The 16,933-nt window shown below is 39.6% G+C and overlaps 1 protein-coding gene and 1 long non-coding RNA gene across 2 annotated transcripts; one reads left to right on the plus strand and one right to left on the minus strand.

Annotated features, from left to right (window-relative positions):
* Positions 1 to 3,950: 3,950 nt before the first annotated feature.
* LOC138333739 (uncharacterized) lies at positions 3,951 to 5,132 on the minus strand. The gene has a single exon (XM_069282340.1). It carries the CDS (start codon positions 5,130 to 5,132, stop codon positions 3,951 to 3,953), a length of 1,182 nt encoding a protein of 393 aa, XP_069138441.1.
* A 2,642-nt stretch (positions 5,133 to 7,774) lies between these two features.
* On the plus strand, positions 7,775 to 15,852 carry LOC138333888 (uncharacterized). The gene is made up of 2 exons (XR_011210044.1): positions 7,775 to 7,914; positions 15,145 to 15,852. It is a non-coding gene; the product is annotated as an uncharacterized lncRNA (long non-coding RNA).
* Positions 15,853 to 16,933: the final 1,081 nt, after the last annotated feature.

Genomic DNA, 16,933 nt, shown 5'->3' on the forward strand with positions numbered 1-16,933 from the left:
CAGTAATGACACCTATTGACATATTCCTAACATAACAAGAACAGTAACTCCGCATAGATTTAGAGCTATCGTATCATATAATTTAATCTTAAAGGCAAAAGTTATATGTGTCGTAATTTCCAAGCTCTCGAAACAAGAAGAGATTTTAATGGTCCACTAAAAACATGAAAATAAGGCTTAGATAGATGAGGTTACAAAACAACAAGCAAATGCATTTTAGATTTCTGGCAGCGAAACCTAACGTTATGTGCAGAGTGAAGTTGCATTTCGCTATTTTGCCATCTGGTGATATTAACCATGAAATTTGTAGAATGGAGCGAAACATATTATCATTTAAGATCTTTTTATATCGATTGATTGCATCTGTTTTAAGGGCAGGTACAAAAAGTTTAATTCATTAGCAGAGTTATTTTTTTGACTTATTAAGAATCATTCAGAAGTACAGTTTGAATAGTAGTAATATGTACATGCTTAAAAATGTATTTTTCCTAATTTTAACCGAAAATTTAAACATATGGTAACAAGAGGCCCAGAGGGCCCGTATCGCTCACCTGGTATATATGTAATGCCAAATACTGTTGTCAATACAGGTTCATTGTTTCTTTTATGAAGGAATTTGAATATTTTCCTCTAATTCCCCTATTGGGGCCCGCCCCTCCTGCCCCCGGGGGGTCACAGCCAAAATTTATAAAGTTTTGTCCCCCTTCCCCCAAGGATCTTCATGACCAAATTGGTTACAATCCATGCAGAACTCTAGGACAAGTAGCGATTTATAGGATTTTCCTCTATTTCCTCTATTGGACTCCGTCCTCCTGCCCCGGGGGGCAGAGCCAAAATTTATTCAAGTGTTGTTCCCCTTCCCCCAAGGATGTTTGTGGCCAATTTTGGTTACAATCCATGCAGAACTCTAGGACAAGAAGCGATTTATAGGATTTACCTCTATTTCCCCCCCCCCCCCCCCCCCCTTCCTGCCCCCGGGGATTCAGAGCCAAAATTTAAACAAGTTCTGTTCCCCTTCCGCCTTCGGGCCAGGTGAGCTAAAATTGTCTGTCTCAACAAAACAAGAAAATAATTTCAGAGAACGTATTTCAAATGATCATGACTTTTGTAAATTTAGAAATTATCATTACCAGTTAAAAACACACTGTTTATGGATGATATCTAAGAAATATCCTGTTCTTAGAGACAAGATATAGATCTATTTTATCATGAATTTAATTGTGAGAAACGAAAACTCAACAAAACTTTGTCATAGATGTGAAATGATTTTCAGGATATCTAACCAAACACGTAATTTTAAGTTGTGATCTTACTGGCAACTATAGGGATAGATTATGGATGGATAAAGCCAATATTCATGATTTAACTTTTATTCAGTATATACATTCATTACCTGAAGATGAACTAAACTGTTTGGAAGCGAATTAGACTTCAGATTACGACAGAAAGATTTAGAAGATTTTAGAATTGTCTGTGTTATTGATATTTACAATATGTTCTCGCTCTACAATAACTAATCTCTTAGATTGTGATTGTATATAACTAACAAAGTTATTTATTCATCAAATATTTGAACGTCATTAACTATAATCTTATTCAATGTTACACAAAAAAATGTAATTACAACTATAAGTACATGTTCTATAAAGATTGCAAATTGTTTTGCAATTTTTTTTCTTTTACTCATAATTTAATTTTGCATATTATGTCTTTATTTATAAAAATATTATTATAAAATGATATTGTAATCTTCAGTTTGCAGGAAAAAAAGACTATTATTATTATTTGATAATTATACAAGTACATAGCCGGGTATATAAGCACTAAAATTGATAGTTCTGCTAAAAATTATTATATTTACATTTACGTTGATCTGTGTACTCAGTGGCGTAGCGCCCGTGCATGCTTGCATGCTCAAGCATGCAAAACAATTATCTGACTTACATTTTTGTACAGGCAGAAAAAACACAACATTTGAATACAAGTAACGCTGCAAAATATAAATAACGTATAAATACATATGATATGTCCAACTGTATGCCTAACATAACTGTGCACATTTGAAAGACTTGAAGATTGGCCATTCTGGAAATTTATTAGAATAGTCTACATATTTCCGGTTACCAAGTTGTTAAATTTGATTATGTTTGAATCTTGTCGAAGACAATATTAGACTTCTTCACCAAAACCCATCAAGCAAATGTGGATTTTGAATCGGGAAACACTTACGAATACCAAAATAAACAACTTCGCATGAAAAGTGAGAAATATTCTAAATACACATAACTATATTAAAATGATATCAAATCAACTAAAATAGCAATTGCAACATGTTCTTGGCCAAAAGTGAACTTTTCAATGTTGGCTCACTTCACGCCCCGTTAAAACGCATGTTAATCCATGATTTTCGGTGTCTACTCACAAAATAGTTGACTTTTATTTTTGTCGAATATGAACAGATTGTTGATTTAGAAAATAATTTTTGTTGTTGTAATTGTTAGAAATAGAACAGAATAGGTAAAAAATAGGTCATATATACAATGTTCAATTTTTTTATTGAGGTGGTCGAGAACTGGTCCCTTCTTACGCAATTTACGCCATTTTGACATTGGTCTTTGATTCGCTGTCATAAACAAACCAACACGTAAACTTAATTTTAATTTTGTTTAAAATATTCGCCATAAGTTTTTCATCAGTTAAAATAACACCAAATTCTCCCATTGCTTACTATTTTAATTTTTACAGCCAAAATCCGTGTTTTTTGTTCGAGCACTTGTCAGGGAAGTCTAGTATATATGTATATAAAATCACCACAGTTTTGCATGGTTATCACCTAAATATCGTGACCTGCATTTAACCATTGGTATATACGTTAAAAGTTACCATAGAAGTAAAATGGTTACTACATTGTATCAATTTCCCCGTCAGCTTCTGGGGGGGGGGGGGGGGGGGGGGGGGCTTTGCCCCTGGACCCTGAGCAGGGGTCGAACCCCAGGCATGCAGGCTACAGCAGGCCTATCCAGGTACAGACCTTCAATTCATTATTACTTTGAGTTACACAACAATGTGCCGATGGTGTGAATCCGATATGTTCAGATCGAGCAGGGTTGCATAATGATATGACGAACTCATAATTATCATTTCTAAATGCAGGTAACTTTGAATCGAAAAATTACCGTGTTAAAAACGCTTTAAAATCAGCAAAATACATTGTAAATCTCATCTCAGCCATTCAAAATCGTAATATTTTTTCTCGGGGGGGGGGGGGGGGGGGGGACCCCCAGGACCCCCAAAACAACAAAATCTCACGCCTTCGGTACTCACAAATTCATCAAATACATCATAAAACTCATCTCAGCCATTCTAAATCTTAATTTTTCCCCCGGGGGAGACCCCCCGAACACTCGAAACACCAAAATCCCGCGCCTTCGGCCCTCGCAAATTCAATAAAATGCGCCGTAAAACTCATCTCTGCCATTCTAAATCGTAAAATTATTTTCCGGGGGAGACTCCCGGACCCCCCAAACATAAAAATCTCGCGCCTTCGGCGATCGCAAAATCATCAAATCATCTTACTCATCTCAGTCGTTCTTTATCATAATATTTCCCAGGGATACCCTTTACATGTATTTGCGTATTCATTAATTTCCTGTTAGCGACACCACTGTTTATAGAAATGTACAAGGATTATATGTAATGATATATGAAAAAAGTATATCAATTACCTCCTATGGGTGCGGGGCCCCGGGGGGGGGGGGGGGGTGGTTGTTACGAAATATTGAGGACCTTTGCCCCCCCCCCCCCCCCATTACGTTTCATCTTCCTACGCCACTGATACATATATATTTTCCCATAATATATTCACAATTTGTAAAATTCTTGCACATTTTTCCTTTGAAAATCAGACCTCTTGTATGCGTTGTCTAGTAGGTAAGAGATGTTAATCGGGCTCAACAACATACGTACAAAAAACATAACAACAGAGCGGTGACTCGCGGGTTTCCGACAAACATAGAGTGGTGAGAGCGGTGACTCGTGGGTTTCCGACAAACATAGAGCGGTGAGAGCGATGACTCGTGGGTTTCCGACAAACATAGAGTGGTGAGAGCGATGACTCGTGGGTTTCCGACAAACATAGTGAGTGGTGAGAGCGGTGACTCGTGGGTTTCCGACAAACATAGAGTGGTGAGAGCGGTGACTCGTGGGTTTCCGACAAACATAGAGTGGTGAGAGCGGTGAGTCGTGGGTTTCCGACAAACATAGAGTGGTGAGAGCGATGACTCGTGGGTTTCCGACAAACATAGAGCGGTGAGAGCGATGACTCGTGGGTTTCCGACAAACATAGAGTGGTGAGAGCGGTGACTCGTGGGTTTCCGACAAACATAGAGTGGTGAGAGCGGTGACTCGTGGGTTTCCGACAAACATAGAGTGGTGAGAGCGGTGACTCGTGGGTTTCCGACAAACATAGAGTGGTGAGAGCGGTGACTCGTGGGTTTCCGACAAACATAGAGTGGTGAGAGCGGTGACTCGTGGGTTTCCGACAAACATAGAGTGGTGAGAGCGATGACTCGTGGGTTTACGACAAACATAGAGTGGTGAGAGCGATGACTCGTGGGTTTCCGACAAACATAGAGTGGTGAGAGCGGTGACTCGTGGGTTTCCGACAAACATAGAGTGGTGAGAGCGGTGACTCGTGGGTTTCCGACAAACATAGAGTGGTGAGAGCGATGACTCGTGGGTTTCCGACAAACATAGAGTGGTGAGAGCGATGACTCGTGGGTTTCCGACAAACATAGAGTGGTGAGAGCGGTGACTCGTGGGTTTCCGACAAACATAGAGTGGTGAGAGCGGTGACTCGTGGGTTTCCCGACAAACATAGAGTGGTGAGAGCGGGTGACTCGTGGGTTTCCGACAAACATAGAGTGGTGAGAGCGGTGACTCGTGGGTTTACGACAAACATAGAGTGGTGAGAGCGATGACTCGTGGGTTTTCGACATAGAGTGGTGAAGCATGGGGGAAGGGCGATGACTCGTGGGTTTCCGACAAACATAGAGTGGTGAGAGCGGTGACTCGTGGGTTTCCGACAAACATAGAGTGGTGAGAGCGGTGACTCGTGGGTTTCCGACAAACATAGAGTGGTGAGAGCGATGACTCGTGGGTTTCCGACAAACATAGAGTGGTGAGAGCGATGACTCGTGGGTTTCCGACAAACATAGAGTGGTGAGAGCGGTGACTCGTGGGTTTTCGACGATGATAGCAAAAATGTGTAGTATTTTTCAAAACTTTGCTTTACTAATAGTAATAGGCCTGCACCACGTCACAGCAAAGACTGCATCATTATCTGTCTTTTGAGCAATAATATTGCAGTTAGAGCTTTTTTATGAAGTACGAAATAATAATTATTTTGATTACAATATGTTTTATATGTACTCAACTTAATATATAGGAAAGAAATCACTTTTTCAGATGGAAAAACAATTACAAAACTTTATTAACCTTTCACCTAAACATGCATATAATTTATTTGAAAAATTAGTATGTCCCGTGATGAGTTATGGGTGTGAAGTGTGGGGTTTTCACTCTGGGTTGGCAGTAGAAAAGGTTCATTTAAGGTTTTGTAAGAGATAAATGGAGTGAAAACTTCGACACAGAACAACTTTATTTACGAAGAATTAGGATGTTTGCCACTAAAACTCAAGAGATATTTTAAGATAATTAAATATTGGCTACAGATTGTCCATCATAAGAAAAATGTATTGGTGAAGTCAGTCTATGATGAACTTTATCAACAAACTGAATCATATAGAATAATTAACTGGGCAAAATTAGTAAAACAATTATTATGTACGTATGGTTTTGGTTATGTTTGGTTACAACAACAAGTTGGAAACGAAAAGGTATTTTTAGAATTATTCCAAACTAGAGTTAAAGATATTTTTTATACAAAACTGGCATAGTGAGCTGGTAGATTCGCCAAGGGCAAGATGTTATTTATTGTTTACAAATGAATTTGGATATAAGAGTTATCTCGATACTGTAAATATTGAAAAATATAGAAAAGCTCTAACGAAGATTAGAACATCATCACATAGATTGAAATATGATATGAATGTGGCCAAGTGGACTATTCCACTATTAATTAGTTAATTGGTATTTTATTAATTTGATTGTATTGTATATTGATACATGGGTTGTATATTGTTTTAATTTCATTTGTTTTAAAGTAATTTCTTTCAGGTCAATGTAATGTGATGTCTCACTGAATTATGTATCACAGAGTGTGGTAAGTGCTCTGTGATATACAAGTAATGTATATATGTAGAGTGAGCTCACTCACTCTGCCTGGTGAGCTATAAATAGATTTTACCTGTGTATGTATGAAGTATGTATGGTCATGTGACTTGTCTTTGTGAATGTCCACTATTAAATGTACTGTCCATGTCCTGTGTGCATGTAGAGTAAAGTCCAGTGTTTGACCTTGACCTGACCTATCTGACCTGTTGTTTTATTGGTTAATATATTTTTGGAGGGAAAGTCTTTGTCCAAAAATTAGACAGTAGCTTGAGATCTGGGGAAGGAGCAACATCTCCCCTTTTTGGAGATATATATCATGATACGCGCCAATAAGCTACAAACCCAAATGTAAGTCTAATACTTTTTATATTATCTTTTTACATATTATTTTGGTATCTAAAGTATGGTAATTAAGAAATGTAGATTTATTCAATTAATTATTGAGTAAGTGTATACATTTTGTATAGAGTGGAATTCGAAATAGATTGTAACTTAAATTTGTTATATCTCTAAATCCAGTATGAATTTAGTAACTGTGTAATTTGTGTATGTGTTTTAAAAGTAATTGTGTATGGTTTTATACTTGTTACTGATTGATTTATTTATAAATCTTTCAGTGGAATCATGTAGATGTCTGCTATTGTGCTGTATACATTATAAGCATAAGCAACCCTTTACCCATAGTTGAGGTAAGCAACATACACATTATAGTTAGAAATGCTTTGTATATTAATCTGATAAAGTAAGATATTATTGAATTTGCTATAATATGTAACCCACTGTAATTGGTATATTTATGTGTATATTGGAATAATATCTATTTTCCATATTGTACTAGTTTTAATGGTGTTAAGTGTGCAAGTGGATTATTTCCCCTTGTTCGTAACAAGTGGGTTACTTCCCCTTGTTACCTGACAAGCGGATTACCTCCCCTTGTGTATATTGTACTCTTTATGTATATTTATAATGTATAGGGTAAATATTTCTTTTTATCTATCATGCTAATGCATGGTTGTAAGGTAATGGTTACTACCTTTACTGATAGGAAATTATAAAGTTTTACTTATGTATTTGTATCTATATAACTGTGATATTTCGATAGGGATAACTTGTCTAGTGTACACGTTGAGTATTGTATGTTAGTTATGGTAGCGATCCTAATGTACTTTTATTTATATGTTTCAGGGTTCTATCTACATGTCTATCTATCTATATCTATATCAATAAGCAGATACATGTACGTACATCCATTGTTGTATATGGACCAACTGAACCCACATGCAGGCAGTACAATATTTATGGTGAATAAATACCAGTGAACCCGACCCGGTTGTCCCTGAGTTTTAATTGCTAAGATCCAGTTCGCAACCCGGTTACAAATTGGCGCCCATGTAGGGACCTGCATGGAACATGAGAGGAATTCAGTTGGAGTTTTCAAGTTACCATATATTCCTGATGGCAAAGTTGATGTGAATTGTGCAGTGCCTATATAGTCCAGTGTTTGGATATATAGTTAGTGTGTTGGACATACATATATTCTATTTGGAATATACCTTGAATTCTATATGGAGGTGAACCCGATGCCGGATGATGTCCACTCGCTTTGTGATACAGCATACGGTAGGTGATGTTGATCAAGACTGAACTTTACATTATTACTGTAATGATAGACCACCGCAGTGAGGTGACCATGGAACTTTGTAAAGAATTACTCTGTTGATTAACCATGATTGCTGATGTGACCTTGACCCCCGAACTTTCAGTTCACATGTATCCTTATGCATATACATTATAATTACATGTGATTCAGTTGGAGGATCCAGAAGTGCCTGATTTGTGAAAAGAGCATTTATTATAAAGTTAACCAGCTGTGATTGAACATTTTAATAGGAAATTTATTCTTTAATATTGATTTACATATTTATTTGATAATTCTTTGGTCAATTTGATTTTTTGCTACTAGTCATTTATATATCATGTAAACTTTGATGAAATACCTTTTTTTTTCTAATTTCATTTTGATTACACTTGACCAATTTGAACTTTTTTTGTTGTCAATTAGACTTCGGGTTTGTTGGCAGACAGTAAGTGATACTTCCTTCGCTAAATTATTTTTTTGTTATTTTTCTTTTGCTATAAATTATAGTGGTACTTGTTTTTTTGGGAACGTCTTTTGGATAGGATTTATAGGTTTTTCCTGACAACACCTGACTACAACAGAGACACAGTCCCGTGTACATTACATGTATGTGTTATGCGTGAGGTAACAGGTGTTGTGGTGTTACATGTTCAGTGTTCTGTGTTTGTACTTCGTGTTCTTTTGCAGGTTAGGTAATACAGGTATATGCATGTTATTCTATCACTTGATATGTATGTGCTGAGTTGTCTTCCTTTATTTCATCTTCGTTGCAGGTGTTAGACACATATTTATTTCACTGCCTTGTTACACGAATGTTTATTTTGGTGGAAATTGTTTACATTTGCTTATATTCCAGCCACTTCTGTCATTGCGCGCAGCATTTTTGAGCTATTCAGACTTTGATTTTCAGTGCGCATGACTGGGGTTCATTCTGTATTGTTTTATATTATACCTCTATTATTGGCATTTGTCCTTCGATACCCCTCAAATTTACTAAAGATGTCGGATTCCGAGAATGGAGCGGTGGAGGAACAGCAACAGCAAGAGATGGAGTCGAGTGATGAGGGAGCAGCACTGTTAGATGCCTTCTCCAAATTAGGAGTGAAGCCCAAGTTTGAGTCGCCTGCTGACCTGGAACGGTGGATGTTCGAATTTGCAAGGAGCAAAATGGAATCGGCGAACCAGCAACAGTCTAGTCAGCCTCGGGTGGAACCCATACAGAAGCCTACTCAGACTATAACAGTTCACCAACAGATGCCTAGGCTGTCTACGTTCTCCGGGGAGAAAGGTAAGGCGGATACCACATATGAACAGTGGCGGTATGAGGTAGATGGGTACTTAAGGGATCAACAGCACTCGCGCCCCACTATCCTCCAGGCTGTAAGGAGATCGTTAAAGGGTGAGGCAGGACAGGTGGCTATGACTGTGGGATATGAGGCCACATTGGCAGAGGTTTTGGATAAGCTGGATGGCATATATAAGGCAGATGAGCAAGGAGACGACCTTATGCAGGAGGTATATACAGCGCATCAGAGAGATGATGAAGATGCTACGAGATGGGGATGCAGACTGGAGAAGCTATTCACCAAGGCCATACGAGAAGGGGAGTACATCTTACCATCAAAGGCCAATATGCTGTTAAGGAGGATATTTTGGAAGGGTCTCAGGAAGCCACTAAGACTACTTACAGCCCACAAGTATGACAGCATTCAGGATTTTGATGAGCTGAGGGCAGCGGTACGTAAAGTAGAGAAGGAAGAAATGGAACCGGAGGCTACCTCCAAGAAAGCTGTATCCAAGATGGCCAGTACATCTGCAGATACCCCGGAACATGCTTCATCTGAGATGCAAGAGTTAAAGGCAATGATCAATCAGCTCAGCACTGAAGTGTCCAAGGTGAGAGCCTGGCAAGACAAAAAGGATGGAAGGGAAACGGGGAAGAGTAAGAGGACAGACCAGCCACCTACTCAGCGACGAGAGGAAAGGACATGCTGGAGATGTGGACAGGTGGGTCACCTGAAACTTAATTGTCGTGTCCGATTGGATCACCAACGGAAACCTTTAAACTTCAACGCACCTGCAGGTTCGGGCAAGCTGTAGGTGTTTGTAAAAGTAGCCCGGCCAGTGGAACTTCTGGGGACACAGAAGGTCTTGTGGGACAACCCAATGAGACGACATTATTAGTGGAAGGAGTGGAAACAAGAGCCCTTTTGGACACAGGATCTACAGTGTCAACATTGAGCCACAGTTTTTACGAGACAAATTTTAAGGACCAGCCTATACAGTCATTGAAAGATGTCCTACACGTGGAGTGTGCGGATGGAGAGGCCTTGCCTTATTATGGCTACATCGAAGCTAACATCATCCCCATCTGTCACAGGATGCCACAACAATGACTATCGATGTTTGTTCCTAGTGGTACCCGATAGCGGATACAACTCGTCAGTACCCATATTATTGGGCACTAACATTCTGAACATTATCATGGAGGAACTCCTTGAAACGAAGGGACAAAGATTTCTTCAGACAGCTAGTCTTAGGACTCCTTGGTACTTAGCGTTCCGTTGCATGCTTCTGAGGGATAGACAGCTAGAGCGTCACAGTAACCGGCTAGCACTTGTGAGGTCTGCAGAGTCCAAGCGCATCACAGTCATGCCTAACACCACGATAACCATACAGGGTTTTATGGACAAGAAGCTCCCTTACTTGCCGGTCTGCGCTATACTACAACCTACACCAGAAGCGGTTATTACTGAGGACTTGGACATCACACCCACCCTCGTGCCATACAATCGAGACGCCAAAGGACTTATACCGGTACAGATATCCAACGTCAGTACTCGAACAGTGACCATATCTCCCAAGGCGTTACTATGTGAGCTGCAACCAGTGACCGTAGAGACGATCCAGACCACGTCAGAAGAACATAGGGACTTGAGATATCTAGAGGACATACCAGTTGGTATTAGCACAGAGGACCTAACAGCGGAGCAGTTGATGAAGGGGAAGGATCTCATCTGTAAGTTTGATGACGTCTTTTCTAAAGATGATCTGGATATTGGCCATTCCCGGCTAGTCAAACACCGGATAGAGGTAACGGATGGTATACCTTTCAGACAGCGACACCGAAGGATACCACCATCCATGATTGATGAGGTTCGCAGTCATCTTCAGCAGCTGTTAGCAGCAGGTATTATACGGAAATCCCACTCACCATGGACGTCCAATGTAGTCCTATGCCGCAAGAAAGATGGGAAGCTTAGGATGTGTGTAGACTACAGACAATTGAACCAGAGAACCATAAAGGACGCCTACGCACTTCCAAGAATTGAAGATATCCTGGACTCATTAGCTGGAAATAAATACTTCACCGTGCTTGATATGAAGTCCGGATACCACCAGTTGGAAATAGATGAGGATCATAAGGCGAGAACAGCATTTACCGTTGGAGCGCTTGGGTTTTATGAATTTAACCGACTGCCCTTTGGACTGGCTAACGCACCAGCGACGTATCAGCGCCTTATGGAAGAATGCCTGGGAGACCTTCATTTAACGTATTGTTTCATTTATCTGGATGACTTTATCATCTTTTCCGACACTTACGAGGAACATCTACTGAGGGTGGAGAAAGTACTGCAGCGGATTCGGGAGTCAAACTTGAAGCTTTCTCCGAAGAAATGTGCTTTCTTCATGCCGAGGGTCAAGTATGTCGGACATATTGTCTCAGCAGATGGAGTAGAGCCGGACCCCGACAAAGTGGAGAAGGTAAAGACATGGCCACGCCCTAGTACTCCAGAGGAAGTGAGGCAGTTTCTCGGATTCATAGGATATTACCGGAAATTTATAAAGGATTTTTCCAAGATAGCCCGACCCCTGACCGATTTAATGCCTACACCTAGGAAGACGAATGGTAAAGGGAAATTGAAGGCATTGCCACCCCGAGAATGGAAATGGGAAGTTGAGCAAGAGGATGCCTTCACAGCACTCAAGGATGCATTGATTTCTCCGCCCATTCTCGGATACCCGGACTTTAAGAAGCCTTTCGAAGTACATACTGATGCTTCCCTTAAAGGCCTAGGAGCTGTCCTTTATCAGGAACAGGAAGGAAGAAAACGGGTTATCGCATACGCCAGCAGGGGTTTGAGTAAATCTGAGAGGAACTATCCGGCACACAAGCTAGAGTTTCTGGCTCTTAAATGGGCACTTTGCGAGAAGTTTCACGACTACCTATATGGACAGAACTTCACAGTGATGACAGACAACAATCCATTAACGTACATATTAACAACGGCGAAACTCGATGCCACAGGGCATAGATGGGTAGCGGCCCTCTCTTCATACAACTTCAATATAGTATATCGACCAGGGGTCAGCAATGCAGATGCAGACGGTCTCTCTCGACTACCACAGACCATATCAACGGACACTGTGAGGGCCATTTGTGGAGTCATGCAGCCTAATCCCTACGTGGAGAGTCTATGTTTGTCACACACAACACCAGACCCTGATGAAGAAAAGGATGTACCATCCATGAGTTTCGCTAAGATGTCAACGACAGAGCTGAGGATCATACAGTTAGAGGACCCAGTCCTCAGTTCATGGATCCCTCATGTTGAAGCGGGAGTAAAACCCAGATGGAAAGATGTCCCGAAAGCAGAAGCCGCTCTTTACAAGACCTTCGGGAAACTGAAGATGAGAGAAGGGATGCTTTATAAGGAGGTGGTTGGCGATGATGGACCGTCATATAAGCTGGTTATCCCCAAAAAGCTGAAGATGGAGGTATTACAAGGGCTTCATGATACCATGGGACACCCTGCTAGAGACCGGACCATCTCCTTAGTGAGAGACAGGTTCTATTGGCCCAACATGTATCAGGAAATAGAGGAATATGTCAGTAATTGTCATCGGTGCATCAAAAGGAAAGCACATACCAAACAAGTGGCCCCTCTAGTGAACATCAAGACCACTCAACCGCTGGAGCTGGTCTGTGTTGACTTCACTACTCTAGAGACATCCAAGGGAGGGTACCAGCACATTTTGGTTATAACGGACCATTTCACCAAGTACGCCCAAGCAATACCAACCAAGAACATGACGGCAAAGACAACAGCGGATGCTATCTTCAATGATTTTATCATACACTATGGAATGCCGAAACGGATCCACAGTGATCAAGGGGCAAACTTTGAAGGAAAGCTGATTCATGAGCTCTGCCAACTCACAGGAATCGATAAGTCAAGGACCACCCCATATCACCCAATGGGTAACGGCCAATGTGAACGTTTTAACCGAACTCTTTTTTATATGCTTGGAACCCTCAATAACAAGGAGAAAGCCAATTGGAGGAAGTTTGTCGGACCCATAGTACATTCCTACAATTGTACTCGTCACGAAACTACCAACCAGTCTCCATTCTTTCTGATGTTTGGGAGGGAACCGAGACTACCAATCGACCTGGCCTTCGGGGTGGACACTAACCAACAATCTCAGTCAGTATCTGACTACGGAAGAAATCTTCGGGAACGGTTAAGGGAAGCTTACAGGATAGCCTCTGAACATACACAGAAATCCCAAGAAAAACAGAAAAAGTACTATGACAGAAAGGCAAGAGGTGCGGTAATACAGGAAGGTGAACCGGGTACTGGTGAAACGGGTAGCATGGGATGGAAAGCATAAGATTGCAAACCGTTGGGAGGACGAGGTTTATATTGTCCTCACGCAACCCAACCAGGATATACCTGTATATGAGGTTCAACAGGAGAATGGAGAAGGCCGGATCAGGACTCTTCATAGAAATCTCCTGTTACCTATTGGTTCCCTTCCGCCTCGAATAACAGAGGAGCCGAGTGCACCAAAACCACTGCCTAGAAAGATGCCAAGACGGAATTGCCCTCCAAGAAAACAACCAGAAATCCAGAACGCTGACAGCGAGTCTGAAGATGACATGGTGGTTGCTGTGAATACAGAACTGGAGGCGCAGAGGGAATGGTCCTCACCAGAGCCTTCTGTTGATGAAACAACGGAAAGTGACCAGGAAGCCCAAGATGAGGATCATGATTCCAGGATCGGCATCACGGATGGTCAGGACGCTGCAGAGTCTGAATCCGAGAGTGAGGCAAATGGGGCAGTGGAGTCCCCAGTTCCAGCCAGGAGGTCAAATCGCGACAGACAACCTCCCACTTGGCAAAGGACGGGAGAATTTGTTATGTCACAGAAAAGTATTATAAAGTCTGAGCCCGATTGGTTGACCCGTGCCAACTTTATACGAACATTAGCGCGGGATGGCACATTCGACACAGCATCTGACAGAGTGGCTGATGCATTGCTATGCGTCATTACAGGAGCAAAACAAGAATCTACAGAGGAAAATGGATAAAAACGAGGACGTTTTTCTAAAGAAGGAGGTGTATGTGGCCAAGTGGACTATTCCACTATTAATTAGTTAATTGGTATTTTATTAATTTGATTGTATTGTATATTGATACATGGGTTGTATATTGTTTTAATTTCATTTGTTTTAAAGTAATTTCTTTCAGGTCAATGTAATGTTGATGTCTCACTGAATTATGTATCACAGAGTGTGGTAAGTGCTCTGTGATATACAAGTAATGTATATATGTAGAGTGAGCTCACTCACTCTGCCTGGTGAGCTATAAATAGATTTTACCTGTGTATGTATGAAGTATGTATGGTCATGTGACTTGTCTTTGTGAATGTCCACTATTAAATGTACTGTCCATGTCCTGTGTGCATGTAGAGTAAAGTCCAGTGTTTGACCTTGACCTGACCTATCTGACCTGTTGTTTTATTGGTTAATATATTTTTGGAGGGAAAGTCTTTGTCCAAAAATTAGACAGTAGCTTGAGATCTGGGGAAGGAGCAACATCTCCCCTTTTTGGAGATATATATCATGATACGCGCCAATAAGCTACAAACCCAAATGTAAGTCTAATACTTTTTATATTATCTTTTTACATATTATTTTGGTATCTAAAGTATGGTAATTAAGAAATGTAGATTTATTCAATTAATTATTGAGTAAGTGTATACATTTTGTATAGAGTGGAATTCGAAATAGATTGTAACTTAAATTTGTTATATCTCTAAATCCAGTATGAATTTAGTAACTGTGTAATTTGTGTATGTGTTTTAAAAGTAATTGTGTATGGTTTTATACTTGTTACTGATTGATTTATTTATAAATCTTTCAGTGGAATCATGTAGATGTCTGCTATTGTGCTGTATACATTATAAGCATAAGCAACCCTTTACCCATAGTTGAGGTAAGCAACATACACATTATAGTTAGAAATGCTTTGTATATTAATCTGATAAAGTAAGATATTATTGAATTTGCTATAATATGTAACCCACTGTAATTGGTATATTTATGTGTATATTGGAATAATATCTATTTTCCATATTGTACTAGTTTTAATGGTGTTAAGTGTGCAAGTGGATTATTTCCCCTTGTTCGTAACAAGTGGGTTACTTCCCCTTGTTACCTGACAAGCGGATTACCTCCCCTTGTGTATATTGTACTCTTTATGTATATTTATAGAGTATAGAGTAAATATTTCTTTTTATCTATCATGCTAATGCATGGTTGTAAGGTAATGGTTACAACCTTTACTGATAGGAAATTATAAAGTTTTACTTATGTATTTGTATCTATATAACTGTGATATTTCGATAGGGATAACTTGTCTAGTGTACACGTTAAGTATTGTATGTTAGTTATGGTAGCAATCCTAATGTACTTTTATTTATATGTTTCAGGGTTCTATCTACATGTCTATCTATCTATATCTATATCAATAAGCAGATACATGTACGTACATCCATTGTTGTATATGGACCAACTGAACCCACATGCAGGCAGTACAATATTTATGGCGAATAAATACCAGTGAACCCGACCCGGTTGTCCCTGAGTTTTAATTGCTAAGATCCAGTTCGCAACCCGGTTACATATACAGATGTTCAAGTACAAAAGGGGGAGTGGCGGTTTTCGAATAGGTGGTTGGCTATTGATTGATTGGTGGAACTTATTATGTCCTTGTTCCGGTTAAACCGAGCCCAGATGTGGTGTGGTAAACCCTTTCTTTTCTCCAGTGAAGACCTGGGTTGTCCTTAGCGCCAGAACATTTTTAAAATTCTGTGTGTTTTTAGTTGGCATATGGGGAATTTTTACTGTTGAAATCATGTATTTCTTAGCTGAAAAATTAGGATGATTAGTCTCCCAAAATATGAATAATTCGTCTCATCCACCAATTAATGGTCTAAATTCAATATTATGTAAAGCTTGAAATTGTAACAAAATCATTTGACAGCTTCATAAACATCCATATACTCTGGATATCAGCAGGGCTCCGACGTATTTTTCGATCACTGTTTGGACTGAGGGGTATAAGAGGGTAATTATTTAAGGATTTCTGATGGAATTACATCAATTTCTATGCTTCTAGGTGGCATTTGAAAATTTGTCATAGACGAAATCTACAATGACTTGGGTAGACAAGACAAACGGTATATTATTGTGTGTGAACGCAACTACTTCTGTCTGTGACCACTTTAAATACTTTTGCGTACGAACGCTGAATATTTTTGTGTGTTATTGCCATAGTTATTGCGTGTGAACACAATAATACATTATTGTTCTCGAGCGAAATACTACGTTTTGCGAATGTAATACATTAAAGTGTGAACGCAATAGCATTTTCTTGACAATAATGTAACAGTTGTGTGACATAAATGCGTAACTGTTTTTATTCAATTGTTTTTGCTATATTTGTAAATATGACAATTTTATCAAAACTTTACATACTGAAAAGTAATGCTGTTAATTTACCACTCAAAATATGCTATTATACATGTAACAAAATTTTGGGCGATACAATTTTTGGTAACCGTTTGATCATTGCTTATATTATGTGGTAATATAATGCTTTTATAAAACTTTGATATATCCACAAGTGAAGATATGATAATTCATAAAAA

The sequence above is a fragment of the Argopecten irradians genome, chromosome 1 (genome assembly GCF_041381155.1).
Source record: "Argopecten irradians isolate NY chromosome 1, Ai_NY, whole genome shotgun sequence".
NCBI classification, from domain to species: Eukaryota; Metazoa; Mollusca; class Bivalvia; order Pectinida; family Pectinidae; genus Argopecten; species Argopecten irradians.